This window comes from Salvelinus fontinalis, chromosome 16 (assembly GCF_029448725.1).
Source record: "Salvelinus fontinalis isolate EN_2023a chromosome 16, ASM2944872v1, whole genome shotgun sequence".
Taxonomy (NCBI): domain Eukaryota; kingdom Metazoa; phylum Chordata; class Actinopteri; order Salmoniformes; family Salmonidae; genus Salvelinus; species Salvelinus fontinalis.
The window spans coordinates 18650301-18665136 of NC_074680.1; the positions used below are offsets into that span (position 1 = coordinate 18650301).

At 43.1% G+C, this 14836-nt stretch overlaps 1 protein-coding gene across 1 annotated transcript in view; it reads right to left on the reverse strand.

The window, feature by feature from the left end:
* The window catches only part of LOC129812765 (chloride intracellular channel protein 4-like), a 31101-nt gene extending 16265 nt beyond the window's left edge, over nt 1-14836 (reverse strand). The window contains exon 1 of the mRNA XM_055864613.1: nt 14412-14836. Coding sequence (XP_055720588.1) covers nt 14412-14480 — 69 coding nt within the window. The 5' untranslated portion in view covers nt 14481-14836. The remainder of the gene's footprint in view (nt 1-14411) is intronic.

Sequence of the window (14836 nt, forward strand, 5' to 3'; positions counted from 1 at the left end):
TATGAACATCTTGGCATAGTTCTGTTATAATCTCCACCCGGCACAGCCAGAAGAGGACTGGCCACCCCTCATAGCCTGGTTCCTCTCTAGGTTTCTTCCTAGGTTTTGGCCTTTCTAGGGAGTTTTTCCTAGCCACCGTGCTTCTACACCTGCATTCTAGCTGTTTGGGGTTTTAGGCTGGGTCTCTGTACAGCACTTCGAGATATTAGCTGATGTACGAAGGGCTATATAAAATAAACTTGATTGATTGATTGATGTTGTAATAGACTGGCTACTCGGCATTTTAACTGCCATTAACAAAAATGTCTATTCTTCCTCATGTCCCATAACATTTTATGGCTAGGAACATCCCAGCAATAGAATCATGAGCTGTCCCACTCTGCCTCCCTCTCTCACAAACACACGTTTGGGAATGTATAAATTACCAGTTTTCAGTGCCTTTGTAATAAAGATCTACCTAACCTTTTTAAGTCCTCAGAGGCCAAAACGCTCCACCAGAGTGGTGGCTGATCAACGCTTCAGACCAGGACTGGTAACACGTCTATTGTTTTTCCTTTGGAGAGTTCTGCCCGGTCTGATCCAGGCCTAATTTTAGTAACATGATGGTCATGTCCTCCCCTCCACTCACAGTTAACATTCTAAATTGGGTGGGCTCGAGTTCAGGCCACACTTTTACCGAATAAGGAGCTTGGTGGGGGTCAGCCAACAAGTGTTCCGCTGCTCTCCTCTCGCCCCGTGACACAGGCGGAATGTCCTCTGGGAAGGGTCACGTTATGTCACGCCTCCCCTAGGCTGGACAAGCATGCAAACTAGGTGTGGCTGGGCTGGGATGACTGGGGCAGCTGGGACTGACTGGGCTGGCTGGAGTTGGGCTGGCTGATGTAAAGCTGTTACTTTGAAGGGAAGGGACTGATGCTGACTTGGCTAGGGCTAGGTTTGTGGTCAGAAGGATGAGTGTGGAGAAGTCCGGCCCTACAGGAAAGGAAATGCGTCACACCCTGGTGTGGCGCTGACTCATGTGGATGACATGGAGTGGAAACCTAACGTCTCCCAGACAGACAGGCCTACAGAGGTAGAGGACTTCAAACTTGCAACATTTACGTTTCTTTGGGACACTGACCAAGGGGTGGAAAGGGATAAGATTTAGCTCACTCTGAGTCATCAACAATGTGACCCATTACTCTCTCCAGGTTAAGAACAATAACAAAGTCGGGTATGAATTTGAGTGGACCATGATTCGGGTAAAGTTGGAAGCAAATAAGACAGAAACCAGGGAAGGGAGAAAGACAGGCAGATGTGCAGGAGAAGTAAAGACGAAACAATTCCTGCTGATCTGTGTGACGGTTGTTTAAAGAGTGTGTTCCAACACAAACTCTGCCCTGGCCGGCTCACACCGAGGTCTGGGTGTACTGTGACACTCCACCTCGACGCAAACAGACCCCAAACAGGTGACTCAGACATACACTGCATTCCTCACCTTCCCCCTCACTCTGTACACGTGTACACACACACACACGTAAAATACCCCATTTAGCCTTCTACAATCTGATAGAGGCAACTTTAACACTAAATGCAGTGATTCCCTCAAAAGACCACTGAAGTCCAGACCATTCTGAACAACCCCTTGGCTCCAGCATTGTGCTATAGGTGTAAGTCAGTTCACATGGCAGCAAAGCCTGCACCATCGCCATAAACCAACACCAGCCTCATTTGACATTTAAACTACAGTAGGCATGGCTCGCTATCCCCCATTTTACCAGTGTAAAGCGGGATGTGAAACATAAGCAGATGGGATCGAATTGGGTTACACTGCCTGCCCTCAGGGTAGATTCCCTACATTCCTGAGGTCCAGCACTCGAGCACCCTGTTAGCCAAGTTGATGTACCAGAGAGATAAATGTCAGAAGCAATGCCCATCTGTAAACCTGATTATAACTGATCTATAAAAGTTGTATTTCTGTCCGAATTGTTGCCTGCCCTATCCCAACACATCCTGAACCCCTCTATGTTCCACCTTTCTCCTCCATTTTCTCACTGCCCATCCATCCATCCATCCTTCTATCTCATTCCTTGTCATTCAAGTCAGTCTCACTTCCTGTCATTGGTCTACAGGAGAAATGCCTCATTAACAGAGGGCTTCCTTGGGAGCAGAAGGATTAATACGTCAACTTCCTAACAGGCACCAAGCCTTTCCTCGGAACAGAATGGCATGAGCACACAGCATGCTTTTCATTCACCAAGAGAGTTAAGTGTCCAGAACATTTAAACAAACGTGACTGTTGAAACTCAATATAAATAAAATATTTATCCGGTACGACACAGAGTGTATAAAACATTAAGAATACCTGCTCTTTCCATGACATGGACTGACCAGGTGAATCAAGGTGAAAGCTATTATCCCTTTTTAAAAATCAACTTTAAAAATCAGTGTAGATGAAGGGGAGGCGACAGTTTAAAGAAAGATTTTTAAGCCTTGAGACATGAATTGTGTATCATTCAGAGGGTGAATGGGCAAGACAAACGTTAAGTGCCTTTGAACTGCAACGCTGCTGGGTTTTTCACGTGCAACAGTTTCAAGAATTGTCCACCACCACCCAGAGGACATCCAACGAACTTGACACAACTGTGGGAAGCATTGGAGTCAACATGGGGAAGCATCACTGTGGAACGCTTGACACCTTGTAGAGTCCATGCACCGACGAATTGAGTCTGTTCGAAGGGAAAGCAACTCAATATTAGGAAGGTGTTGCTAATGTTTTGTACACTCAGTGTATATGGTCAGGTCTCTTGAAACATCACTAATATAGTGCATTATATAAGTGGCAACCTGTCATTCAGGTGTTTCAGCCTAGATCAATGCTTTCTGTGGTGGTGGGGCAGCCAGTGGAAACATAGTGTTCCACCTAGTGTAGGTGTTGGTAATGTTCTCTAGTTGCACCATGATTATCTCTGTGTTCTGTCCCTTGTGGGGACAGTATGTCACCGCCAAGTCTAAGGGTAGACCTTGAAAATCCAAGCCCCTTATGTGCTGCCATAGAGTTACATCAGAAGTGCCCATCCAAGAAGGCTCAAGGTCATTGGCCACAGATAAAATGACGTTTATATCTACCTTAGCTTTGATTGGACTGTCAATATCATACTTACAAAATCTTAGCTAGCAGTCATTATGAATCAAGTCGACAATCTACTGGCAAATCCTTGTCATATCAAGAGAAATTATAGATAAAACGTATCGGTGCTCATCGCACAAACATTACACAACAAGTTGGAAATTGGAAATTCAACAATGAGTGGTTTGAGTGGAATCAGTGACAGTGGCTAACTGCAAGCATTGCAAAGCGATCACTAGCCTGCTATTCAGTGGAGTGGCTGCGGGGTCCCAAATCTGGGGTTAAGTGTCTCTTTTCCAAGTTTAAAAATGATAAACCATCATGCTGTCAATTAAGCATGATTTGTGCTGTGCTCATAACTGGAAACTTGGCATTGGGAAATCAGACTTCGGTGAGTTTAAGACAACTGTGAATTCCGGAAAAAACGAGCTCCGACTGGAAAATATGTTTTGAACGGTCATTCAACTCAGAATTGTAAGTCGGGAACTCGGGCCTCTTTCTAGAGCTACGACCTGAAGATCAATGACGTCATCATGATTGGACCCTGTTTTTTTCCGAGTTTCCAGTTGTCTTGAAAGCACCATAAATCCAGAGAATGACAGACTTTGATCGCGTGGCTTTGCTGGCACGCATGCCACTTTTTTTTACCTCACCAAGATTTACATGTTTAAAAAATAAATTTTAAAAAATTAAAAAGAGGAGATTCCCCTAGTTCTAATCAGTGGCAAAGGGGGATAACTCGTCAGTTGTACAACTGAATGCCTTCAACTGAAATGTGTCTTCCGCTTTTAACCCAACCCCTCTGAATCAGAGGACTGACCCCAATTAGTGAACTGGTCGATTGTTTGATCGTTAAGCTGTTGGGTCGACCAATATTATTTTTTAGTCGAGCAATAACAAATAAAATAAATATGCACACAGTGCATTCGGGAAGGATTCAGACCCCTTGACTTTTTCCATTGTTACATTACAGCCTTATTCTAAAATTGATTAAACATTTTTTTCCTCCTCATGGATCTACACACAATAATGACGAAGAGAAGTTATTTGAGACACAGCGGTTGAAACCAAAACACACACATTTGGACTCATCGGACCAAAAGGACAGATGTCCACCAGTCTAATGTCCATTGCTTGTTGTTTCTTGGCCCAAACAAGTTTCTTCTTCTTATTGGTGTTCTTTAGTATTGGTTTCTTTTCAGTAATTCGACCATGAAGGCGTGATTTCACACAGTCTCCTCTGAACAGTTGTTGAAATGTCTGTTACTTGATCTCCGTGAAGCATTTATTTGGGCTGCAATTTCTGAGGCTGGTAACTAATGAACTTATGCTCTGCCGCAGAGGTAACTCTTCATCTTCCTTTCCCGTGGCGGTCCTCATGAGAGCCAGTGTCATCATGGCGCTTGATGGTTTTTCAACTGCACTTGAAGAAACTTTTGAAGTTCTTGACATTTTCCATATTGACTGACCATCATGTCTTAAAGTAACGGACTGTCATTTCTCTTTGCTTATTTGAGCTGTTCATGCCATAATATGGACTTGGTCTTTTACCAAATAGGGCTATCTTCTGTATACCACCCCCAACCTTGTCACAACACAACTGATTGGCTCAAACACATTAAAAAGGGAAAGAAATTCCACAAATTAACTTTTAAGAAGGCACACCTGTTAATTGAAATGAATTCCAGGTGACTACCTCATGAAGCTGGTTGAGAGAATGCCAAGAGTGTGCAAAGCTGTCATCAAGGCAAAGGGTGGCAATTTGAATATAAAATACACTGCTCAAAAAAATAAAGGGAACACTTAAACAACACAATGTATCTCCAAGTCAATCACACTTCTGTGAAATCAAACTGTCCACTTAGGAAGCAACACTGATTGACAATAAATTTCACATGCTGTTGTGCAAATGGAATAGACAAAAGGTGGAAATTATAGGCAATTAGCAAGACACCCCCCAAAACAGGAGTGATTCTGCAGGTGGTGACCACAGACCACTTCTCAGTTCCTATGCTTCCTGGCTGATGTTTTGGTCACTTTTGAATGCTAGCGGTGCTCTCACTCTAGTGGTAGCATGAGACGGAGTCTACAACCCACACAAGTGGCTCAGGTAGTGCAGTTCATCCAGGATGGCACATCAATGCGAACTGTGGCAAAAAGGTTTGCTGTGTCTGTCAGCGTAGTGTCCAGAGCATGCAGGCGCTACCAGGAGACAGGCCAGTACATCAGGAGACGTGGAGGAGGCCGTAGGAGGGCAACAACCCAGCAGCAGGACCGCTAACTCCGCCTTAGTGCAAGGAGGTGCACTGCCAGCGCCATGCAAAATGACCTCCAGCAGGCCACAAATGTGCATGTGTCAGCATATGGTCTCACAAGGGGTCTGAGGATCTCATCTCGGTACCTAATGGCAGTCAGGCTACCTCTGGCGAGCACATGGAGGGCTGTGCGGCCCCACAAAGAAATGCCACCCCACATCATGACTGACCCATCGCCAAACCGGTCATGCTGGAGGATGTTGCAGGCAGCAGAACGTTCTCCACGGCGTCTCCAGACTCTGTCACGTCTGTCACATGTGCTCATGTGCTCAGTGTGAACCTGCTTTCATCTGAAGAGCACAGGGCGCCAGTGGCGAATTTGCCAATCTTGGTGTTCTCTGGCAAATGCCAAACGTCCTGCACGGTGTTGGGCTGTAAACACAACCCCCACCTGTGGACGTCGGGCTCTCATACCACCCTCATGGAGTCTGTTTCTGACCGTTTGAGCAGACACATGCACATTTGTGGCCTGCTGGAGGTCATTTTGCATGGCGCTGGCAGTGTACCTCCTTGCACTAAGGCGGAGGTAGCGGTCCTGCTGCTGGGTTGTTGCCCTCCTACGGCCTCCTCCACGTCTCCTGATGTACTGGCCTGTCTCCTGGTAGCGCCTGCATGCTCTGGACACTACGCTGACAGACACAGCAAACCTTTTTGCCACAGTTCGCATTGATGTGGCATCCTGGATGAACTGCACTACCTGAGCCACTTGTGTGGGTTGTAGACTCCGTCTCATGCTACCACTAGAGTGAGAGCACCGCCAGCATTCAAAAGTGACCAAACATCAGCCAGGAAGCATAGGAACTGAGAAGTGGTCTGTGTTCACCACCTGCAGAATCACTCCTGTTTTGGGGGGGTGTCTTGCTAATTGCCTATAATTTCCACCTTTTGTCTATTCCATTTGCACAACAGCATGTGAAATTTATTGTCAATCAGTGTTGCTTCCTAAGTGGACAGTTTGATTTCACAGAAGTGTAATTGACTTGGAGTTACATTGTGTTGTTTAAGTGTTCCCTTTATTTTTTTGAGCAGTGTATATTTTGATTTGTTTAACACTTTTTGGTTACTACATGATTCCATGTGTTAGTTCGTAGTTAATGTCTTCACTATTATTCTCTTCAAAACAGCAAGCAAAGTCAGTTTTTACATCCATTGAGAATTACAATAGTCTCTCAATGCATTTGAAAAATGGTTACGCGCTCTCCCTTTCGATAACCACTCAGCGTGAAAGTGGAAAATGTCATGCTTGACTTGGACTGAAATAGGTTCCGGTACTCATTTTGGGTGCTGCTACTGTTATATATTTTAGGTGCAGGACAATAATTTTGAGCTAGTATTCTATAAGAGGAACAGGAGCTCAAGCACTAGAAAATGAGGTGCTGGTACTCAGCTCCGGTGAGCTCCTGCCCAAGTCAAGCGCTGCTTCGTATACTTTGCGCAAATAGCTTACAGCTGTGTCTGTCCCAAGCTCACTGGCATGGGAAACTGAGGGCCCAGAATTTGTTACACAATGTTGCAAGTTCGCTAGGCAAGGTTGGGCTGGACCAAGAAGTTAAAAGTTGATACAATGTTTCAAATTCATTGCAGACAGGCCATGTGCAGCCAATGTGACTTATAGAAATATATATACAGTGGGGAGAACAAGTATTTGATACACTGCCGATTTTGCAGGTTTTCCTACTTACAAAGCATGTAGAGGTCTGTAATTTTTTATCATAGGTACACTTCAACTGTGAGAGACAGAATCTAAAACAAAAATCCAGAAAATCACTTTGTATGATTTTTAAGTAATTCATTTGCATTTTATTGCATGACATAAGTATTTGATCACCTACCAACCAGTAAGAATTCCAGCTCTCACAGACCTGTTAGTTTTTCTTTAAGAAGGCCTCCTGTTCTCCACTCGTTACCTGTATAAAAGACACCTGTCCACACACTCAATCAAACAGACTCCAACCTCTCCATAAATGGCCAAGACCAGAGAGCTGTGTAAGGACATCAGGGATAAAATTGTAGACCTGCACAAGGCTGGGATGGGCTACAGGACAATAGGCAAGCAGCTTGGTGAGAAGGCAACAACTGTTGGCTCAATTATTAGAACATGTATATACACACACAAAAAAATATATATATAAATATATATACTTATTTTTTTAAATCAGGATATTTTCTACCTGCAGGCTGCAATGTTTTTATTTGTTTGCTTTATGTAGGCTATTTTTACATAGTTGCAAGAGAAGTTACTTTTCGGTATCTATTTTTATTAACCACATGACAATGATTGAGATATGAAGACATTCTTATAAATGTGCATCTGAAAACCTTAATTGACACGCAGGTCGGTAGAAATGGTAAGATAAATGGTCATTCCACATGAGAAAGGGTGCCGACTCCTCGTGTAGACTATTACCTGCAACTTCAGGAGAGTAATGGCAGAATCTGCCAAAGCCAGCAGGAGAATAGTTGGCTCAGGTTAAGGTTATCTATATTTCTGGTGCCCTCGAGGCATTTTTCTTATTTCATCAAACCATAAGCTCAATGCATATAGTTGATTTGATTTTTTAAACATGGGGAGTGTATACGAAAAAAATACAAGTTCACATTTTTCGAAAGAACAGATGACTTTCGGTCGACAAAGATTTTTTTGTTTGTTGGGGACAGCCCTGATTATAATACCCCCCTCATCTTGTGTTACATTGCTGTGTCCATTTGGCCGAGGCCCAGTCCTAACAGTTTTTGATGATGAAGCACTCACAGCTACAGTACTGCACAACAGACCAGTTACAGACCATTAAACTCATGATGCTGACTGCAGCATAATAGTGCTTGGAGAGAATAAACTGCTATATTGATTTTACTATAAAAAATTAAATTGTAAAACGGGCTACTCATTTGCCTTTGTGCCACTCTGGGGAGAAAGAATGTGTTATACTCAAAGTAATTATGCAAACAAGAGGCAAAAGGAGATTGACATGTAGAATGCTACCAGCTGAAGTCAAGTTGATACAGGTATATACTTGTGACACAAGTTAAAGTTACTGCAGCGACACAAACAACGTATTGATGGTTAACCCAGAGCGTGTAAAACTGTGGATCTTGCATTTTTAGACAATTACAACAGAAAGGTATGACTAAGCAGAGGCAAAAGAGGACAGAGTTGCCAAGACATCAAGAAAAAGTCAACTAAACATATCCTGGTTTTGCCCGTGTACAAGCTGTTCCTAATAATTCTCATACCAAACTATTATTATCCTATGATGGCATATCTCACATGACATGGAGTCACACAGCCAGACAGTACAGGGAGGGAAGTATAGGACGTGAGCAGCTCTTTTCGTGATGTCTCTCTGGCCTGAGACTGAGGGAGAAGTGTGTTGACCTTTAGGATTTTGTCCTGGGTGGACATCCCTGCAAGGGGTTCTTTAAAAACCAGTGACTGGTACATAATTGGGCTCTGTCGCCATAGTTTCCATGTGATTCTCTCTGAGTAACACAAAAATACAGACGGACCCCCTTCCAGCCACGGGACATAAGAATGGATTACTTTCGATGTTTATTTGCAATGCTTTTATCCATGGAAATAGAATCCATGGATTCTATGCCTTCCTCATTGGTGGGAGGTGGAGGTGTGCCAATATCCCAGCCTTGGCACACCTGCTGGCAGAGAGACAGCATACAAACTAAAGATGAAAGCATGTCCTTTCGGAGTTCATATGTGGAGTTCTGTATTGCTTCCTGTTCCATACAGTAATTTAGCATGATATTGGGGTGCTGGGTCATTGTGCATTTGTGTGCCTATCGATGAGCGATGACTTAAGTCTTATGGTAATATGGGTCATCAAGGAAAGATTACCACACTTCCTGTCCAGTGCTGGAGGGTCAAACCAAAGTGATTAGTGCATATGATGAACAGTGCAGTCTCCTTAAAGGAACTTCATAATAGTCACATAGTCATTACTCTAGCACCATCTGTCAATGCGTTCAAAGAAAACCTTTACAGTCTACAACTCCTTCACCCAGAACGTTTAGTCAGTTTAAATTAGCTAGTGGGTGATTCCTCACAAAACAAGAGCATGATTTTGGCATATCATAAGTTCTAGAGTGGGATCTCTGCTAGTTTGAGTTATGTTCCAATTTGTAAGCATTTCCAACAGAGTGAATGTGAAAATGGATTCAAAATTATCACTGCTGATAATTTGCAATATGTGCAAGAATGCAAGTAAAAAGGCTGTGAATGGTTAAATTGCCTACTATGCCAATTTCTCTGTACACAATGGCCCATAACTTGAAAACTAGCAGAGATGACATATTGGAATGTTGATATACACCCACAGAGCAGTGATGGGCAACTTGTGGCCCATGCCCCCATTTTGTAGGCCCGCCATCTGGGTTTCAACTTACGGTTGAGAGTTAGAATAGAACACACAAAGTGCAATTTCAAAATGTAGTTGTGTATCAGCAGTTTCTCTTGTTATCTCCATCCAGTTATGTGAGTAAAGTCATACTGGGGACACACACACACACACACTATATTGTTCGACATGGGATTTTTTTGTGTCTGTAAAATAAGTATGTGGAAAATGGCGGCGGAAACACAATTAAGCACTAATATTGATATAACCATCATATTGAAGTAAACTTAGAGTCAAACGATATTACTGTATGTTGTGTGGTCCTCCCACTGCGACTCTGAAAACCATGCAGTTTATTGGGCTACAGATTGAATATGAGCTTGAAGCTCTTTTCTCATTTGATGAGCTTGATGCTCTTTTCCAATATAAATATCGACGGTCTTATTCTGGTGACATGATGAGCGATGTTGGACTGCCGTTTGACAAATAAAATTAATCTCTCTTTTGTCCATAATCATCTCATCATGTAGACTAACCTACCCGCACAGTATCTATGAGCTGTTGGCTAGAGCGCATATTGCAAATGTGCCTTCCAGAATAGGCAACTGTCACCAATTGGAAGGAAACCTAGCTACAGACAGTCACTCAATTAGCCATGTCAGCTAACAATTTTGATTGTTAAGTTAATCTAGCCAGTTATCATGGCCGAATACTGACCGGGCACGCAGGGCTTTCGATTTTGTTAGTCACTCTCAATCAGATATATTAACAATGCATAAGGCATGGCAAATGGTGTAGAATTGCACGAAACTAGCTTTAAAACTGCAAATAAGTATCTCCACCCTACAGCAAAATGGATAGAATTGCAGCACCCCCTGATAAATAAAAATAATATAAAACTGTATTGCTTCTATGAGCGGACAAAAATGATCCTCTTTACTGATGGATTTTCAAATTGTAGACTGGCACCAGCCAGGCCATCAGCCATCGCAGGGGCTCAAGGGTGGATTTTACATCAGGTTAATTCTGCAATTCCCCTTTAATAAAACCTCAAGGCCTGAACTCACTTCTACAACTCACCTCTACAATCAAAACTGTTTCCATAGAAACCTTGTAAGACAACAGTACACACTGCAGCAGGTAGATTTAAAGCGGGCAATAACCTTATATCATCATCACAATCTAGATGGGTCAGCTAGTTTCAAAAGGCACTAAAGTCTCTCCCCTCAGACGCTAGCAGGATGATGATGAATGGGGATCAGGAGCCACTGCGCCAGTCCATGCAGAGAGCACACAGTGAGCCTTATCAGCTGTTCCCAGTGGCCACCGTTTGTGTGGTGCCTATGGCAACGTGCACACCTGCCTCATTGCCTAAGATGCCTGCCTGTGTTTAAAGCAGCAGAGCGGGAACAATGATGGACATCCTGGAGCATCAATAATGGGTGAGTTACATGTCTGCCTCTACACAGAGCAATGGATAGGCTGTAGGGAGAGAACGTGCCATCTATCAAAGTCTCCCTTGCTGTGCGCACACGCTGACAGAAACAAACACAGACAATGGGGGACGATCTTGTGTACACAAGCACTAGAGAGAGCACACATAGCACAAGAGATGGTTGGGCTGGGAAGCGGTTGTAGCAACATATAAAGTCACCTGGGATGATGTAACTGCTCCTGTATGCAGCGAGGGATGGCTGACAGAGGTAGGTAGCTAGCTAGCTATCACTAACACCTCCCTGTTAGTGGTGCGCTGGTTGACTCCTAAAACACGCAGTACTCCAAGGTTATGTCCTCGAAGCGGGCTGGCTTAGGGTCAATCGCCAAATGCTTTTGGGAACGGGCAGATAAAGTTCATGTCTATCCACTGAGGCAAAAAGATACACTGGCAAAAAGGACAATGTCAAAGTTCAATTCAATAAGAGAAAAGCTGCAAAATTAAGAGTTGAAAATAAAGAGAAGAGATTATACAAATTCGACAGTCACAGGACAGGGACTTCAAATGGGCCTATGGCACACCAAGGGAACTGTAGCATGACGCAGAACAGAGCCACATGTATCTAGATCACACTGTCAGCATCATAACCAGAGATGATCATAATCACCAGTGAAATACTGCTCAGAAGGGGGCAGTGAGTTTACATCACCAACAAAGCTTGGTTTCAGGATCAAGGCCTCGTGTAGTTTTTTTTTTCCTAATTTAATTCAGGCTCCCAAACACCCTCACCCCATTGATGTTCCACCACCTCACCCTGTTTTCCCTCTCCTACTCTGCCAAGCAACAGGCAGAAGGAAATAAAAAGCTTCCCGGGTCACAAACAGGATTGATGGGAGTCAATAGGTGTCTCAAAATGCATACTACTGTGCTCCAAGCACCCAAATTGGAGCACAGGAAAGTCCAAATCAAAGTGTGCGAAACAGAGCACAGAGGGCACTTATCAAATGTTACTCCATTTTTTACATATTTTGCAGCATGCATCGATGCAAGCTTCAATGGAAAGTATACAAAGAAATATAATGCAGCCACGTAAAAAATTATATAATTATGCAAATTCTCTTGAAATCAACAGTGGCCATTACTTGAGCTGAAGCGAAAGAAAATTTACTCAGACTTGAGAATGAAATGTTGCCTATTCACATCTCGTATGTTGCCTGAGTACAATATTTTATCTTTCTACGTTAATAAATACATGCTGTGTTAATTTTGTCATGGTTCCCTGCCTACAATATTCATTGTAGGTCGTAAGCCCATAGTAAGATAATAGAGCTAACTAGCTCGCTATCACTGTTAACTAGCCAGATAGGCACAAAGAATTGTTAGCTAGCTACCCATGAAGAATGGACCTTGGATAACATTGGTTTTAGGTCATGCCTGTTATACTAGCTGGTTAGCTACATTATTACTATTCACATATACAGTAGCTAGCAGATCGTTATGAAGTAAAACTTTTGCTTTGTGTACATGTTGTTTAGTCTCTATTGTTGCCATTGTCGTGGCTGGAATACGGTTCAGTGAATGGGGAGATGCAGTGTGAGGTAATACAGTAGGGGGGAGTGTGAGTGCTTCTCAATTAAATGTTTTATGCGTTCTCCACGCCCTTGTCCTAACAAGCTAGCTAACAAGCTGGCTGCTGAGTGGCACAGCAGTCTAAGGCACTGCATCTGAGTGCTAGAGGCGTCACTACAGACCTTGGTTCGATCCCAGGCTGTATCATAACAGGCGGCGATCGGGAGTACCATAGGGCGGCGCACAATTGGCCCAGCGTCTTCCTGGTTATGGAGGGTGTGGCCGGGGTAGGCCGTCATTGTAAAATACGAATATGCTCTTAACTGACTTGCCTAGTTAAATAAAGGTTCAAAAATAAAAATAAAAAAAGAACTTACTCAAGAGAACATCCTTGGAGAATGCACTTGGAGCATGAGAGTGTGGAGCAGGTAGTAGGCACATTGAGAAACACCCTATAAAACAGTAAAGTCCTATTCCAGGTCAGATATCAGCCTGTGATGTCCCAAACTTTCTAGTGCATAATATACCCTTTTAAATTGAGTAACTTTACAATATTGAAATGCAACGTCAAAGAGCTAGCTATAGCTTGCTTACAGAGACCATCACTACAACAAGCTGTATTACTTCATCCCCAATACATGCCAACTAAAGGGGAGGTATCCTCATTTTGGCAGACTTGGAGAAGGAGAAAAAGGAAACATTTAAGACTGGAAGCCAAATACTTCTGAGTCTTTTCTGTGAAATTGCCAAGCTATTGAGTCACCAATTTCTTATAGACTTGAGGGGAAAGCCTGTTTCATCGCACCACACCCCTACCATTATCAGCCTAAACAGGACAAAAGGCCAATGATTGTAAATATATTGCAACTCTCTCCAATTGACAAATATCAAAAGTGTTTCTTCCATCTCCCATCTCCTTCCAAACCTTACAGATATCCCCTTTTTGACAGGCTGGAAATATTGTATTTCAATAGGGCGGATACATTGTTTCGACCAGCGTGCGACCACCCGGTGGCGGTGCTACACTATCGTTTCGAAAGAGTGAATGCTACAATGTTGCACTGTTTAATAAACTATCGTTAATCTTTACATGTATAACTCACGCTTAGTTTCTATACATAAAATCGAGGCACATTTAAAAAGTAGGATGGTTGCTTTTTCTCCTTCTCAAGATGATGGGAAGAGCACAGAGCCGCGGTATCCGCCCTACACGTCTGACAAACCCACATGGCCATGGATGGTCTCAAAAACCAACCTATACTCGAATTGTTAAAAATCGTAAAACGTTTGGGAAAACTGATCCCCTGCGCAATTTGAAAGAGTAGTTGACTTCTGTATGCGCAGTAATTCAAGAAACAGTTTTTGAAAGCAAATGGCAACAATATAATACAACCAATTGGTACATCAATAACGACAGCAGCACACGTATTCACTGTCCTATGTATTCCAAGAAAGAAAAGTAACTTATATGTTCACGTTATACCGGTACCCCCCCCCCCAAAACGTGCCCGACTAAATGCATTTGTTAATTTAGGCCTAATATCTACGTTAAAATATTATTTAGATAATAAGTCAAGAACAAACTTTTCCCAATGCGACAGACAGCCTGCTGGAGAATCTATTCTGGAACGTACCTTCACAAAGAGCTCGATAACGGGCTCGTTATCCGCCTTGATTCCATTCTGGGGTACCGACAAAGACATTGTGAACTAAACTTTAGAAACTTCTCCAAACCAAATCGTCTTTCCCCACAAAACAGTTATCTTCAGCCTAATCGCTCTTCTTTGCCACCCCCTTTCCACGGAGTATTCGGATAACCGATTTTCCTAGGCTGGTGGCTCGCTGCAATTCTCACACAAAAGTGGTGGGAGGAGAAAGTCAAGCAAAAAAGATGGCAAGAGCAGTGTGCTATTGGTGCAGCCCGTCCCTTTGACTCTTCGGTATCTCTACAGGATTTCCGTGCACAACAAATTATTGTCGTTTATCAAACTGTTGCACGCAACATTATCATTGATAAATCAGAGGCACACTATATTTCTGCCCTCGTGAATGACCGTTA